The sequence below is a fragment of the Colobus angolensis genome, unplaced genomic scaffold, assembly GCF_000951035.1.
Source record: "Colobus angolensis palliatus isolate OR3802 unplaced genomic scaffold, Cang.pa_1.0 Scaffold56, whole genome shotgun sequence".
Taxonomy (NCBI): Eukaryota; Metazoa; Chordata; class Mammalia; order Primates; family Cercopithecidae; genus Colobus; species Colobus angolensis.
In genome coordinates, this window is record NW_012119154.1 from 12197719 (window position 1) to 12215100 (window position 17382).

At 35.7% G+C, this 17382-nt stretch overlaps 1 protein-coding gene across 4 annotated transcripts in view; it reads left to right on the forward strand.

The window, feature by feature from the left end:
* The first annotated feature begins 4974 nt into the window (after nt 1-4974).
* The window catches only part of TP63 (tumor protein p63), a 267496-nt gene continuing 255088 nt past the window's right edge, over nt 4975-17382 (forward strand). For 3 of the 4 annotated variants that reach the window (XM_011961604.1, XM_011961606.1, XM_011961609.1), the window contains exon 1: nt 4975-5125. In XM_011961604.1, the coding sequence (XP_011816994.1) occupies nt 5064-5125 (62 nt within the window). In that variant the 5' untranslated portion in view covers nt 4975-5063. The remainder of the gene's footprint in view (nt 5126-17382) is intronic. The other variant, XM_011961608.1, reaches the window with a different exon arrangement.

Here is a 17382-nt window from a genome sequence, read left to right on the forward strand (position 1 = left end):
TTTTGGGAAGTTGAATCTTAAGCTGAATAGCTCAAGTTCAAAAAAAGCTGTTGAATCTGACTTATGCCTACAGTGGCATTGCGAAGTGACTATTCTTTCCTATTTCTTAAGTCCCTGAATTTATCCTTGTTCCAGCCTTTTCCGAGATCTGGTTTTGTTTTTTTTAAACTCTCTCCTATTATCTGTGAATTTTCATATTTCTTTTCATACATTTTCATGTTTTGTTTGTTTGTGTGTTTTTTGGCTTTAGGTAGGCAGAATCAGTTTCTATTGTTTATGCCCAAGGAATCCTAATTGATACGTCCTTCCCCTTTAGAAATAAAGCATCTAAGTCTCAAGGGGAGTAGGCTACCTGCCTAAGGCCTGGGAGTGAGTTAGTACCAGAGCTCATACTAACCAGGTTAGCCAACTTCTTTACACAATATTTGCTCTCTCCTTCAGAGTTATAGCAGTCATGGAAGAAAGAAACTACTATTTTGCCAAAGACCTCAGGAGAACCAAGAACAAGTTCTGCGATATGTGATGATTGAGCTCTTAAAAAGTTTGTTGGACTTCTGGCCATACTTGTGTATCTAAGACCAGATTTCATTCTTAATAGCTAAACAAACAAACAAACAAGAGCGATCCACAGGTTCAGCAGCTATAATAAGAATGAATTACTGATACAGTTGACAATATGAATATAGCTCACAAACAATGGCATCAATGAGCAAAAAAAAAAAAAGAAAATCCAGACACAGAAGAATACACACCATATCCCTGCATTTATGTGATATTCTAGCATTGTATTGTCCAACATAGTAGCCAGTAGCCTCACATGGCTATTCAAATTTAAGTTGATTAAAATTAAGTGAGAATAAAAATTTAGCTCTTCAGTAACGTTAGCCACATGTAGGTAGTGGCTACAACATCAGACCGTGCAAATATAGATTATTTCCTTTGTAACAGAAAGTTCTATTGGAAAACAATGCTCTAGAAAATATACATATAATCTATAACAGCAAAAAGCAAGTCAGTGATTGCCTAAGGCCAGTGGTGAGGGGAGCTTGATTGCAAAGTGGTATTGATTGCAAAGTGGTATTGATGGCAAAGTGGTATGAGGAAAGTTTTGGGTAATAGAGATGTTGGAATCTTGATTGCGATGGAGGCTACGTGGTGTCTAATATGTCATCTCCTCAGACTGAACACTTGGAATTGACAAATTTCATTATATGTAAATTATATGTCAATAAAGTAACTCTAAGAGGTCAAGTGTTTTGTGGAAATTATTTTTAATCAGTTGCAATACTTATGAGATGATTTTTGCAAATATATAAACATGTTATTCATCCACTGTGCAATATTTTTGCTAGTCCCTGACAACACAGAGGTGAATTAGAATAGTAAGCCTGCCCTCAAGCTGTTCACAATCCAGTACAGGAGATGAGTCTATTCAAAAATAGCTAGAATCCAGGAAGAAAGTTATAGGTGACCTTACACAAGAAAGTGCAGATATAATTATTTAGGACAGTAGAAGTGGGGAAGGTTTCTTTTATATGGAAAAAAAAGGAGAATTTTTGGTCTTTGAAGGACGAGCAAGATGTGAATATGCGCAGATGGGGTTTTAAAACATTCCTGGTGGAGGGCAAAATATGATCCAAGGCACAAGTGCAACCAGAAAAATATGCAACCTAGAGGAAAGTGCATGAAGGAGAGCAGTTGTAAAATAATTTTCATGGATGTAAGTGAGAAGAATTTGTATCATAGACACCTGAGTTTGGCAGAGTGCATGTTCTTGGCTCCTAGGAGTCGAGAAGTACAAGTGTCCCTTTCTCATACATTATGCTCAGTGGTCCAAGTCCAAAACACCTTTCCTTCCTTAAGTACTTTCTTCTCCCCTCCATACAAATCTAAAGTCTTCACCAACATCATTTAAACAGGCAGGTCATGGTCAGAAAGGCAATTACTTTTCCTAGACTTCTATGTACATTATTATATTACAATCTCTGCCTAAAAGACTCAAAGTCTTGGGAAAGCTTCCACCTTGCACACCAAAGATATAATTTATGCATTTGCATAGTAACCTTAGTCCCCTAAGAGAAGAAAGATAAAATATAAATATAAGAGGCAATTATGGTAATTATAATCACCACTCATTTTTCACTTGATCGTGTACAGTTGTGTGCTATTGGTGATCTGCTGAATTCTAGAGAGTTTGCCTCTTTTTTCTTGGTCAACTCTGTCCATTTGTTTCCATCATGCAATAAGAGCCAGTTTTTTTCACAATCATTTATTTAAAATTTGTTGCCATTTAATTTCTGTCCCTCTTAGCTTAGTAAATTTAGGATTTTTAAATAGCAACTATTGAAATCATGACATATATTTAAATGATATTATTTAAATAAGTTAGGCTAGAATCCTTTTAAATTAAAAAAAAAAGATGAGTGTGGTGGCTCATGCCTGTAATCCCAACACTTTGGGAAGCCAAGTCGGGAGGATAGCTTGAGTCCAGGAGTTTGAGATCATCCGGGGCAACATAGCAAGACCCCATATCTAACAAAACAAAACAAAATTACCTGGGTATGGTTGTGCTCACCTATAGTCCAAGTTACACAGGAAGCTGAGGCAGAAAGATCACTTGAGCCCGTGAGGTGGAGGCTGCAGTGATCTGTGATCGTGCCACTGCACTCAGTCTGGGTGACAGTGTGAGAAGCTGTCTCAAAAATAATAAATAAATAAATAAATAATAACTTTTAAAAAACAAAAATTAATTAAATTTAAAAAACACAACACACTAGAGATGTTTGCAGATTGATTATTTGGGAGTCTATATCCCTGGAAGTTAATTTAAAATATTTAGAAGATACGGTGAAACCCCGTCTCTACTAAAAACACAAAAAAATTAGCCGGGCGTGGTGGCAGGTGCCTGCAGTCCCAGCTTCTCGGGAGGCTGAGGCAGGAGAATGGCTTGAACCCGGGAGGCGGAGCTTGCAGTGAGCTGAGATCGTGCCACTGCACTCCAGCCTGGGCGACAGAGTGAGACTCCGTCTCAAAAAATATATATATATATATATATATATTCAGAAGAGTTCTTCCTCATTTCCTAGAGATGTCAAATTGTAAATATCAGACCTGTAACGAACACTAGGGCTCGGCACTCCAAAGTGTGGTCCAAGGACCAGCAGCATGAAGTAACCTGGGAACGTGTTAGAAATGCAGAGTCTCAAGTCTCACCCCAGACCTACTGAACCAGAATCTGCATTAACAAGATTTCTAGGTGCCTCACAGGCACATTAAAACTTGAGAAGCTCTGCACTAGAAATCATCAGTCCACCTTTCATTATAAATGGAATCACTTGGCTGTGGTCACAGGAAATTGATTTTTAATTTCAGAACCTTATATTTAGGTCATCCGTATTTGCTAATAGCAGAGAAGAAAGCCAAACTCTTTAACTCCAATTAACAAATCTATAATTAATTAGTTAAATAATCTTCCCTTCTAGTTTTACATTTTGTGGAGCAAGCTGTTTGATTTGGCTGGGGCTGAGGCTGGCCTGTTTGTGAATTTCACAATTCACAGATGTTAGCCGCTCTCGGGCTAAGTAAAGGAAGAGAATGTCAAGTTTTAAATAGCTTCTCCCTTCCATCCTGGCTGAAGCAACAAATAAAATATTTTTGTGAAACACATTTTGAGTCAGATTTACTCACAGGGAAATGTCAAATTTCTCTGTAAGGGCTTTAGATTGTCTCACAACTTTGACATTTACTGATGTGACCTGTTTACAGGTGTGTCCTGTGATTAGGCGTTGAATGGAAGATATGAACTTGCCATGTTAGTGACCGTTAGATACACAGAGTGGTTTTTTTTTCCCCCTGTTGGAGTCTGTCCTAATTTAACTTCTGAATCATATTTCATTCAATTTCCAAATCCACAAAACCAGGATAAGTTTACAGCCCATATTCAGAAAGGAAATAAATTATTTTGTATGTAGACTTCCCTGGTATTATACTGATTTGGGAATGTATGAACAATTTTATGGTTTCCTTTCTAAGTAGGTCAAGTCAAAGCAAAACCAAAAACAGCAAAAATTGTAAGACATAAAGAAGAGAGTGGAGCCGACTGATAGAGATTAAAATGAACTAGAATATTTTTATTAACAGGCAGTTTGAAATAATTTGTGCATTTCAAAATATTCTACAATAATATATTATTTCCCATTTTAATATCTTTAAGAAAATTACTATATTATGTGTAAGTATATGTGCATGTGTTTGAGGTAGGATATTTAACTCAATAAAGGTTATTTTCTTTTATTCGGGCCAGGCAAAACTTCTAGGGGGATGTGAAAGGGATATCTCTTTTTCTTAGCTGAGAGGAAGAGTGAGTTCTAAGTTAAATATAATCAAGGAATTTCCCTGTCTTTGCTATTTGAGATTGTGACCACAACAGGCAGTTGGCTGAAAGGGAAACTGAAGGGCGGGGAGGGAGGGAAATAGATGAAACAAAACAAAACAAAACAAAACTTCCCTAAGCAGCTCTACAAAACATTTTAGCCCCAGAAATAGTCACAGAAATCCTCAAATCAAATCAGTATCCAGATACAGGGAAGTGCTATGTAGCTGGAGCAGGGTGGACACTCATCGGCTCAGTTCAGTTACAAAAGTCCAGGCTGCTGAAATTAAACTCTGATGCCATTCATGCCAGCATCCAATCACGACAGAGATCAGAAGTTCAGAGATGCCTCCAGCTCCAAATTGCCAACAACAAGTGTGGTTACTATATGTCAAGGACTCTGAAGCCGTGAGAGAGGGGGAAGAGCAACATTAGAGAGGATGCCCAGCTGGTAAGAATCGAGCGTTTATGAAGTTTTAGTCACTTGATGGATCTCATTGGCTAAACTCAAGAAACGCTCCGCCTCTTTGCAAATATGTGTGAAGGGGAGAAGTGCCTAAACTTCTATGTCTGATAGCGTTTGACCCTATTGCTTTTAGCCTCCCGGCTCTATATCTATATATACACAGGTGTATGTGTATATTTTATATAATTGTTCTCCATTTGTTGACATCAAAGACAGTTGAAGGAAATGAATTTTGAAACTTCACGGTGTGCCACCCTACAGTACTGCCCTGACCCTTACATCCAGCGGTGAGTTTAAATGTGACATAACTTCTCTCAAAACTTAATTGAAGTGCCTTGTGTATTATGAATGTTTCAGCTGTGTACAAAGAACAATTCCTCCTTGTTTAGTGAGCACAGTGATATTATTTTGGACTTTCTGTGGACTTACAGTGGTCTCTGGGCATATTTTCTAAATGTCTTTTTTGGTTGATATCTGGATCTACAAAGTGAAAAAATTTGAAGCTAATCTTCCCATTTTAAAAAATTATCACACCATTTAAGAATGTTTAAAATATATTATTTGCCTTGTTCAGCACCTACTCACTCAATAAGAATTTCACTGGGCAGGGATATAAAAATGTATGGATAATCTTCAAGTCAAAATAAACACCAAATAATTTTGATTTGTACATTAAGAAATGAATAACTAGCCATTGTTGTACCAAAAAGATTGTGGCTTGTCATGGTGTTTTCTAAGGAATATTTTTTTGATATGTTTGATAACGAATATCTTTTGACAAATCTGACTTTAAAAGCCTGTGATGGTAGTAAATTTTATTTAGAAACATTTTCCTAGTACCAAGAGAGAATATTAGTTGAGGGTGCACAATTGTGTGTGTATGTGCTTCAAATTAGACTTTGCTATTTTTAAACTGGTAAATGAAATCTGAACAGTGTTTTTCCAGTCATAAAGTTATGGGAGATATTCAAGTCCTATGTAGCAATGTGATGTTGTTAGTTTGATAGCATGAGATTTCGTACTTTATTTTATAAGACAGAGAAGTCCTTTGCATGTTGAAAATGATGGGGTTACAAAGGGTTAACTGGTCATTTACCACCTGTGTCTGCTGGAGCTTGATACAAGAAGCAGATTCTGCTCTCTCTGGGCAGGACTCACTTACTGTAGACTAGCAGAGTGTGAAAGATATATGATCTTCTTTCATTAACATGATTTGCCACCATGTAGAACACTAATGTGGGATATGTAGACTGTTTCTCTTCCTGTGAGGTTTCTGGTGGGTTGTGTGAGAAGGCAGAAGAGAAAGAGCAAGGCAGAGAGGTAAATGGAATAGAGGAGAGAAAGAGAAAAGGGTGAAAAAAGAGAGAGGGGAAGCAAGCTTGGGGGTCTCCAAGGTTTCAGTGGAAAATGGTGGTGGTGGCTTGATTGGTGTCTTGCTGTTTGCTGCGAACAACGATATTAGCAAAAAATGAATGGCTCTAGAATTTATGTTCTTGTATAACGTGAAAATTAGATTTAGCTGAAGTTGGGGATTGGGTTGATTAAAAAGAAAAACACCAAAGGTTTTTCTGGTTCTCAAAATTGTTTCTAATCACAAAATTATCTATTCCAATACATATCTTTGGAAATAATAGTTCTAAGAACGTAATTGTGATGAAACAGTAATTGTGTAATGCCCCTCTTTAGGGCATCTCTCCTAAAGTAGGTGCTTGGATCCAGGGAAGCTTTAGAAGAAACTTCCTTCTATTGACTAATAACCCACACACTTCAATCCTGCATACATCTCTAGAAGCATTTCTAATGATTAATAAGAGAGGCCTATAAATATAAAGAAATAGAGAAAATACTTTTTATATTACCTTGATGATCTCTTAGTTCATGGAGCAAATGTCATCTCAGTTTTTGACATACTGTAACATTCTAAGCAATCATAGTATTTTTGTGGTTTTTTTTTTTTAACCTTTATTTTAAGTTCAGGGGTACAAGTGCAAGTTTGTTACACAGGTAAACTTGTGTCATAGGGGTTCGTGGTACAGATTATTTTATCAGTCAGGTACTAAGCCTAGTACCCATTAGTTATCCTGATCCTCTCCCTCCTCCCACCTTCCACCCTCTGAAAGGCCTCAGTGTGTGTTGTTCCCCTCTCTGTGTCCCTGTGTTCTCATCACTTAGCTCCCACTTACACGTGAGAACATACGGTATTTGGTTCTCTCCTCCTGTGTTAGTTTGCTGAGGATAATGGCCTCCATCTAAATCCCTGCAGAGGACATGATCTCATTCTTTTTCATGGCTGCATAGTATTTTTAAGTAGTTTTAATTTTTCCTAGAATGCCCTGGGCTTTGATCATGGTGCCTGATACTTTTGGGGAAGGGAGGGGGTCATGTTGAGAAGCGGTGAGACTATGGTTCAGAATGGTCAGGGAGCAATTATTTGCCTAATAATTTTAGGCAAGAATATGTACTTCTCATTTGTAATGCAAGCTTAACCAGCAAAAACATTAAGGTGATGAAACGTAGCTCTTACTAAGCATCTGCTCTGTGGAAGGCATTGCAAATACAAAAATGAATTAGATGTGACTGTTACATTCATTTATTTAACATTACAGTACTTATATATTTAATCTAAAATATATTTTCCTCAAATATTTTAACTGTTTGTCATATATTTTAAGGACTGAATTATTACTATTTTCCAACTTTTACTACTCAGTGAATAAATGAGTAAGTGAAATATCACTAAAGGAATTAGTATGATAATGTGTATTGTCGAAACAAGGATCAAACAATATTTTCTTTGATACCTCGTGAGTGAATGGGTTTGAGCTGATTTTTCTAAGCAGACAACCGTTGTAGTTCTCAGTTTACAAAAGCTATTTTAAGAAAGACCAAATTTAATCATTCCATAATCATAGTCATCTACATAGTTAAATTTGTCTTTACTGACCTTGTGTTTAGCAAAAAGTCATGAAAGATAATTTTTTAAAGAAAGAACAGGATGTCTTGATATTTTTAACTCCAAGCTACCTTAATTTATGAATTCCCTTACAGAATAGAAAAAAATGACAGATGTTATCTTTTATTACGAAGTGTTAATGCCATTCCAAAAAAAGTGTTTAAATGCATGTTTCAAAGGACGATGGTCATCATTCTCTCAGTTACAATTGGGACTTCGTTCTCTGTTTTTCCTTTCCACTTAAACATATTAGCAAGTTGGACATTTAGTTGTGCCTTGGTGATAATGCTAATTTACTTTAGTCTTTGCAGAAACTTTTCTGAAAACCAAAAAGGCAGTTAACACCTTAGAGCTGATTAAGTTCCCCTTTTGATAATATTAACAATACCAAGAGGAAAAAAAGTTGGATAAAATCACATTACCATTTGATTACTAACTTAATTTTAAAAATATTGGTGTATAGATAAAATTATAAAAGTTCAATAAATAAGTCAATGAGTTAGTTACCTTTAATTTATGAATAGAAACTTGTACAAAATAAATTGTTTGTTGTTTATTTTTTTCTTAGGTGAATATTGAAAATGAATCTAAAATTTAGCACTTCAGAAGATACATCCTTGTTAATGTGTTGTTTGGGCTACAACTTGGGCAATTTTCCATTCTTTCATTTCTAGAATTTCCATATACTTTGTACAATTTATTTTTTAACAAAGCAGTTGTAATATATTAAATTTTCAAAGTAGTTTTACACAAAATAAACCAGTTAAAATGGTAAACATGAATCGAAATTAAATTTTGAAATTATGTGATAACTGAGGGCTAAAAATTAGAGAAAAATAAACATTATTTCAATTTGAACCACCTGTAAAATATTTTGTATTATTTTTTCTTAGTCATTCCAAAGAGGCATCAAACTATTAAAATACTCTATGGATAATAAGAAGTGTTTTTTTGTGTGAATTACATATTTGTTGTGAATTGTACGCTTTACTGGCTTAAAGGTCAACTTTATTAGCTGTACTTTCTAAATATATCCCAAAAGGAAGAGTGATGACAATGAACTTATAGTGGAAGATCCTTTCATTTGTGAGATAAGATCACCTAAAGGCAGATGCAGTTCGTGTGTTGGGAGTCCTTCACTTGCTCCTCCACATCTGTCTTTTTCTTTCTTGTTCTTTTCCTCAAGAAGCTGCTTCCTGATAATTGCATTAACAGGTCTTTTCTTCTCCGGTTTCCTGTTGAATTCAACCAGCCGCAATCTCCTGTAGGAGAGTGAAGTTGGAATATTAGCTTCCCTGGCTGACTCCCTGTTGGTTTTTGGCTAAAGGCTGCAGATCCTCTCAGAGGCCCTTGCTGCAGGTCCAAGTCCCCTGACTTTGAATAGTTTATTCCCTCCCCTTCCTTTTCTTCAAGCTTAGGAGGGGTAACCATTTCCAGCCATTGCTAATTCTAGGGAGCCACATCATATTCCTTACTCTTCATTAAACTTTCTTCAATTACCTTTTCTCTTGCCAGTATCATGCTTTTTTTCCTGCCAGGATCGTGACAACTACACTCATTAAAAAAGTATGCCGCGATGTTGTTTATGTACATATGAAGATTTTCAAAATAATTGATATAGCAATTAATAGTATAACATAATTTTTGATATGAGGTAAATGATGTATCCATCCATTTTAATGAGCACACTGGCTTTTAGCCATCTCCGTAATCACTAAGTTTCTCTGACTGAAAGGAATGAGCCAGCATGCTACAGTCTGCATATGTTGTTTATACACAGTTGTTTATACACACTTTTAAAGAAATATTAAGTTACAGTTCATCTTCAGGATCTAACATATCTATCAGTTGTAATCAAGAAAAAATTCTTCAGTATCTAATGGATAAGCTTCAAAATATATTTATGGCCAACTGTGGTTAGCCAAAAGCATAATGCTGCTATTTTTCCGTGTGCTGCATCTAAGCGGTGAGTGCATTTAAATAGCAGAGAGTCATATTAGCAGAGTGCACACAGGATTTGCAAAAGATCTGAATTGTAGTAAGTAAACTCCACCACTAAATGATTATGTGACCTTCATGGAATCACTTAAGCTATCGAAATCAAAGTTCCTCATGAGTTAAGTAGGGATGAAAACCTCTCATTTACTGTTCACAACTAGAACTTTGAGAAATAAACTCAACTCAACTCTGAAATACACCCCCTTAGTGTATGGTAAGTTCTCACTTAACATTATTGATAGGTTCTTGGAGATTGTGATTTTAAGCAAAACAGTGTGTAATTAACGAAACCAATTTTACCATAGGCTAATTGATATACACAACAGTTAAGTTTCTATGGCATATTTCGGGTCACAAAACCATCACCAATCTTCTAAATATAGACCCGCAAGATTTCTAATATTAAACATTAAGATAAATGTGAGCTACACATACATTTAAGAAAGATTAAAAGATTAATACAAAGAAGTAAGATAATTATTTACCCAATTTTTGGTGAATCAATGAGTGATGGTCATAGTGGTACTATATTAAATCAAGGAATAAATCTTCGCAAAGCAAAAATTGTAAGGAGCACCCCCTACCGCCACACAATTCAAAAGCAAATAAAAATGTAGTAGGCTTGCTGAGCACTTTTCGACTGCATCATTTATCATCATCATGTATTTTATGATTAGCATATACTTTGTGAATTTTTATTTTACGATAATGTGTATTCATTCATTTAATTATTTTCCGACCTGCTTATTCCAGTCCAGGATCTCAGGGCCAGAGCCTATCTCAGCAGCTCAGGGTGGAAGGTAGAAACCAACCCTAGACTGGATGCTATCGCATTGCAGGACACACACACACACAGACACACACACACACACACTCACTCACAATGGGGCAATTTAGACACACCAACGAACCTAATGTGTATATCTTTGAAATGTGGGAGGAAGCAGGAGTACCTGGAAAATCCGTGTAGACATGAAGAGAACGCAAAAGCTCCACATAGACAGTGACCCCAGTTGGGAACTGGTTTCTTTTTTTCTCATCAGCGTTATATGGAAAAGATGTTAAACAAAACATTTTCCATGACCTGCTGTATTGTTCAGTTCTACTATCATATTATGCGTACAGTGTGCCAGTGGACTGGAGCTGCCTTCCAACAATTGTGTTTTCATGTAAGCATACCTCGAGTTCCGCTCTATATCAACTTTCAGAAGAAAGATAATTTGGGGTCTTGACATCATCTTGGCTTGTCCCCCTCAGTTCTTATACTTTAGAATTAAGGAATCTGAATCCCAGAGTGGTTCAGTGAATTGTCCAAGATCACACAGCAAAAACAGTAACAGAACCAGGATGGTAATTCAAGTCTCTTGACTGCCAGTTCGAAGCTCTCTTTAACATAAAACATAGCATTGTATTAGATTTGTATAAAATTTTATAGTTGACAAAATTTTTCCCAATGCATTGCACATCTGACCTACCTGGGAGACAGGCAGAATAATAGTCTCTAAAGATAGCCACATCCTAATCCTCAGAACCTGTGAATATGTTATGTTACACGGCAAAGCAGAATTAAGGTTGTAGATGGAATTAAGGCTGCTAATCAACTGACTTTAAAACAGGTGGAATAACTCAGATTGTCCCTGTGGGCACCACGTAATCACAAGAAAGCAGAAGGTAGAAGAATCAAAATGATGTGTTGTTAAAAAAAAAGACTTGACAGGCTATTGCTGGTTTTGAAGGTGGAAGTGGGTCAGGAGCCAAGGAAGCTGGAAAGGGCAAGGAAACTGAATTTCTCCTACAGTCTCCAAAAGCAACGAAGTCCTGCCAACACCTTGATCTCAGCTCTGGGAGACCCACATCAGGCTTCTGATCTACAGAACTGTAAGATACTAAATTTGTACTAGTTTAAGCCAGTAAATTTGTGGTAACTTGTCATGGCAGCAATAGAAAACTAATCCACCAAGGTAGGAATTGTTATCCCTCAATTGTAGATATGGACACTAGAAAACTGAGTTTTGTTTTGATGCGTTTAACTAAACTGTTCCGTGAATTTATTATGTTTTTATGGTGCAAAGTGGGGAAGGTAGAATATATGAGTGAAATACAATCCTAGACCTCAGGGAATCCAAGGTCAAAGTAACTGTATAGAAATAATGCAAGGTACAAGGTGGGGTTGAAAACCACTGGACAAGCTAGCCTGGGGACTGCAGATGCAAGCATCTGCTCTTGAGGCAGTAAATGGAAACAGTGATTTTTATTACTAGTTTCTGTTAAAGTTCCTCAGACTCTTTTACACGGAGATATATCTGACTCTTCGATGGCAGCTCTAAAAGTTTGAAGGCCAAATTTAGATCCAGGAAACACAGACATGCACTTACTCACTTCTGATGTCAGGTATTGAGAGGGCTTGGGTGGAGCCTTGGAAACGCACTGTAAACTATAAACAAACAATTTTGATTCGGGTGGTTATCAGACCACACGTGGAGAAATAGTTCTACACTTTTTGGTGTTGTAAGGTTCTCAGTTAATTTGAGGTTTGAGATTACATCGATGCCTCTCTCAGAAATCGGAAGCCAAGGGAATGAATGCAAGGTCAGCATTTTTATCAGACATTTCAGATGATTCATTTGTTTGCACACCCAATTTTGAAAACCACTACCTACAGTGAGGCAAACTTAGACCCAATGCCCCAATACATGCTCATAAAAGGTAACCAGAGATAAAGAAAAACAGAGACGCATGCTCCCAAAGAAAGACTTCACGTTCTCACTTTATTTCAAAGCCAAATGGATTGTAAGATTAAAGTGACAATTTTCAATCTCTGTTTCAGGACAAGACAGCCAAGATTCTGAGTAGCTATTTTGAAGCTCAAATTTGTCCTGACAGGGTTTCTATCTCTTTAAATAATTCACCAAGGAAAAAATCCTCAAGCAACAAATGATGTGTGGATAAAACACTGTAATTACGATCAAAGTGCAAAGACTCCATCTATGTAATTTCACACTTCCCAACCTCTGGAAGCCACTTTGTTCCATTTAAAATAGAATGAGAAATGGACATAGGTGATGTGTACTTATTGGTTAGTCAAGGTTTTGGAAATGACAGTTATTAACATGTGTGTTTTACCATAAACCATAATATTTGGGGGATCACTTAGATTGTGGGAATTAATTCTCACTCCATCCTTATTCTTGTTTTTATTGTTTGCCTTCCATTCTCTACTGTATCTGACTCTCTTATGATGAATTAGATTATTTGAAGTTCAGAATGAAATCATTAAGCTTAGAAGAATAAATTTCAGGGTTCAAAATCTCTTGCCACTTTCAAATTTCCAGTTCTTTTTTCTTTTGTTACAAATGGGTAAACCTAATCTGTTAAATTGAACAGCAAACACTCATTCTCAAATTCCATTAACTCAGGGAGGTTTCTCATAATTGAGGGCAAAACCAGTATCATTAAAAATGTTAAGACTGAGAAAGCATTTTCAGTCAAGACATACAAAATTGAACCTAGAGTGATTATTTAGTCAGACATTTGACTAGCTAGATGTTTAATCTTTTTAAACAGATGTTGATTTATCATGGGAATAAATAATGGAACATATACAAATATATAATAGTGAACTATATGAACTCTTTCTTTTAACGTCAAGTATGTTATGCCTTAAGACTGTTGACTGCATTTAACTTAACCAACAAATGCTGACATTTTATCGATGTGTTCAATTTTTACAGCTTCCTTAAAAACATCAAACTTTAAATATTTTTTTAAATTCATCCTTAGCTTTTCTTTCTTCTTTATTATTTTCTGACTCAAAGAAACTTCTGTTTTTGCACTTGAATTTAATAGTGTCATTTACTTCTTAACTACATAAACAATGAATATATTATTCATTAAAGCTTTCAATGAAGAAATATACTTTCTTCCAACTTTTCCATGACACCACAACTGCCTCCATATAAAAAGTCTTAATAAGATGTATTTTTCTATTTTATTATTTTCCTTTTAACCCTTTTGTTATCTCAGATAATAAACGAGACTTTATACTTGACAGAATTTTCCAAACTAAATGATGAGTAATCAAAAGTAAAATTGATGGATTTTCTTTCAGCATCTTAATTGATACTATCGAATATGATAAATCTTTGTACCTGCATAAGCTCTTTTTTTAGTATCCTATAGAGGCTGATGTGGCTGGAATTGAGAATTCTGCAACAAAATGTGAGATATTAATGCATGATTTATCTTCAAGTTAGTACTGCTGCAAATGTGGTCCATTGTAAATGTTGCTGTCACACTGACAGTCAGAGGTTCAATCATTTTTTTCTTGCTGAACAAAAGGCTTCAGTGATGCTCTATGAATGCACTACCGAACCTCCTGTATGGTGTGCAAGGTGCCAGCTTGTGTTCCTATATAAAATGTATATACAATTTTACTTCTATATCTTCAATCCTTTAAAGCAGTGAAGTGGAAAGCTTATTTTTCCCTTCAGTTTTTGACCTCCCTTCTTTTCTTTTGCTCTTTCTCTCTTTCATAGAAACTCTTCTTTCTTTGCTGCTTGTTAGTAAAGAATATACCTGAAAAAGCTAAAAATATTATAGAACACTTTTTTAAAACAGTCCAAGCTTTGCTTTGCAAAAGTAAAATTGGGCCGTTGTGTAAACTGAACTAAGACATTGAAACAGCAACATATCAAAAATATAAACACATAAATAAAACTGACAAAACATGCCTTTTGGATTTTGTATGATATTTGTTTTTAATACCTAGCCTCTCCGAATTAAATACATTTAACAAGATTTGTAAATAGCTAATCTTTAAATAAATTCAGAAATTCTGTTTGGCTGGGGGGACAAGGAACAATAGGAGAAGGGAAATAGTTCACTTTCATTGTAAACTTAGTAGTTGAGTTTGTAGTTTGAAAGCTGTAAAACTATTTAATAATGTTCTGCATGTATTTATTAAATACTCGATACTGGATATAGGATGAGAAATTTACAACTTCAACATTTTTATGTATTTGTTTTTGCTGTAGCAAATTTGGTTCTGAAATAATCTTAATTAAGTGTGAGCTAAAGGAAGATCTTTGAAGCTCAGGTAGAAATATAAATATCAGAGCATTTTAGATGTTCTCAGATAAAACATATTCAGATAAAAGTAATTGTGACTTGCTGCTACTTATATCTCAATAAGTATTTATTACACAAGTGATGTGTTTCCAATAATCATGATGCCAACAAAGAAAACTTTAGTAAAACAATTGTTTTCCATACCGTCTTCTAGGTTCGTAATTTTTTTACAAACAAGTTATAATCATAAATAGTTTCAATGTGTTTTTCATTAATAAATAATCTAATGAGCACTTTCCAGTTATGATGTAAGTGACTGTGTCAGTATCTCATCATATCTGTGTAATCTACTACGTTTATTATTTCCCTTATTTTTGAACATTTGGTTTGGTTATAATTTTTATTATTAATTAAGAATGTTATACAACCACCTTTCTTTTGAATCATTTCCTTGGGATAGTTCAGTGGTCCAAATATTTAAAGAAAGCAAACTTATACGTGTTCAATCTAAACTAGGTATGTAATTTACCTAAGTTATCTCATATAACGCAATTCTTAATATTCCCAATTTGCAGATGAGAAAAATGATACTCAGAGGTAAATAACTTAACCAAGGGTGACCTAACTAATAAATGGAAAAACCTGTTTGTACTATCATCATCTGAGTCAGGGCTATCTGACCCAAAGATTTTACTGCGTCCCCCACAACGTCCTGCCACCTAAGAAGCAAGAGGGCTGGGTAGTAAATGAGGGTACACTTTTTCAAGTTTCTGGAAAACTTTGCTATTTAAACAGTATGCCAATGTATTTTGCCAAAGAGTTGCAGCTTTGAATAGTATAATTTTTAAATTTCATTAAGTTAATAGAGGTAAGATAATATATGGTTTGATTAGCACTTTTTTATTAACTAGGACAACTACAGAAACCACAATTGCTAACTTTAAAAGACCTCAACGTTTGACCTTGTATTTTTAGAAAATGAAAACGGATATGAACAGCAAAATATCGAGTATTTATTGAATTTTAACTATACGTCAGGAACTGTTCCAAGCACTTTACACATTTAACTCTCAAACTACCTTAAAAAGTAGTTATTACTATTACTGATTTCTAACCAAGAGACAGTAGTCTAATGTTTAAGAGACTGGATTCTGGGGCCAATGCGCCCCAGAGTGAGATTCAAAAATCTCACTCTGGCAAATGTTATACCTCCTAACTTAATCTATATGTCTATTTTGTTTTTGTTTTTGTTTTTTCACGTATAAAGGAGCATGATAATAGTAGTACCTACCTGATTGGATTGCTTTAAGAATTAAATGAGTTAATTGTACAAATGACTTATGACAGAGTCTGGCATACAGTAAGTACTATGGGATGTTAGGTCTTATTGCTATTTTGTAGGAAGAAATTGAGGCAGAGAGAGGCTGTGTAACCTGTTCAGGGTAAAATAGTTGGTGATTATGGGTAGGATTCTGATTTCTATCACATTTTCTTTAACAGTAAGTGCCTTAACTCTCAGTAAATTCTATATAGAAATGATTTTAAAGCATAAATGAAACTTATGACAGAAAACTGCAAAAACTAATAATTTAACATTGTGGAAAAATGGTCTGAGTCTAAAGAGGAAATGTATTTCCAAGTATCACTCATACCTGTAACTTAATCCCAGACAACCTTATTTATTTATTTATTTATTTATTTTAGATGGAGTTTTGTTCTTGTTGCCCAGGGTGGAGTGCAATGGTGCAGTCTTGGCTCACTGCAACTTCTGCCTCCCAGGTTCAGGCGATGCTCCTGCCTCAGCCTCCCAAGTAGCTGGGATTACAGTCGTGTGCCACTTTGCCCAGCTAATTTTGTATTTTTAGTAGAGATGGTTTTGCCATGTTGGCCAGGCTTGTCTCGAACTCCTGACCCCAGGTGATCTGCCCGCCTCAGCCTCCCAAAGTGCTGAGACTACAGGCGTGAGCCACTGCACCTGGCCCCAGACAGTCAAATTTGAGGACAGTCTATTCTGCCTCTGGAAATAAATGTTTCCATCAGAACCCTTACAGGCAGGGGCTTAACTTTGAAAACTTAGAGTTGCCCGGTTTGGAAACTTGGGGTCGCTCACTTCAAAAGCTATCCTTTAATTGATTAAAAAGCAAACACACAAACAAACAAAAAAGCCTCAATGCTTTTGCTCCCCCATTTCTGTTGATAACTCAGAATCTCCCATTTATCAATTTCTGTTACTGAAATTTGGTGATGTGAATCAAGCCCTCCTCCATGAACTCTTGACACAATCAGATTAATTCATTTCCACTCTACCTATGTGACTTTTTCCCCCAATGTGGTGCTTTGACTCACTATCGTGTCTTTCCATTTCTGTCCTTTTTTTCTTCTCTGCTTTTGCTAGCTTGTCTTAACTGAAGGCTTTTCTTTCTCTGAAAGCATCTACATTGCCCATGGTTCTTTAGTAGAAGCAATGCCTTCTGCACAAACTCCTTTTCATTCAGGTGGACGAGAGAAGAAACTGACGTATTTTTT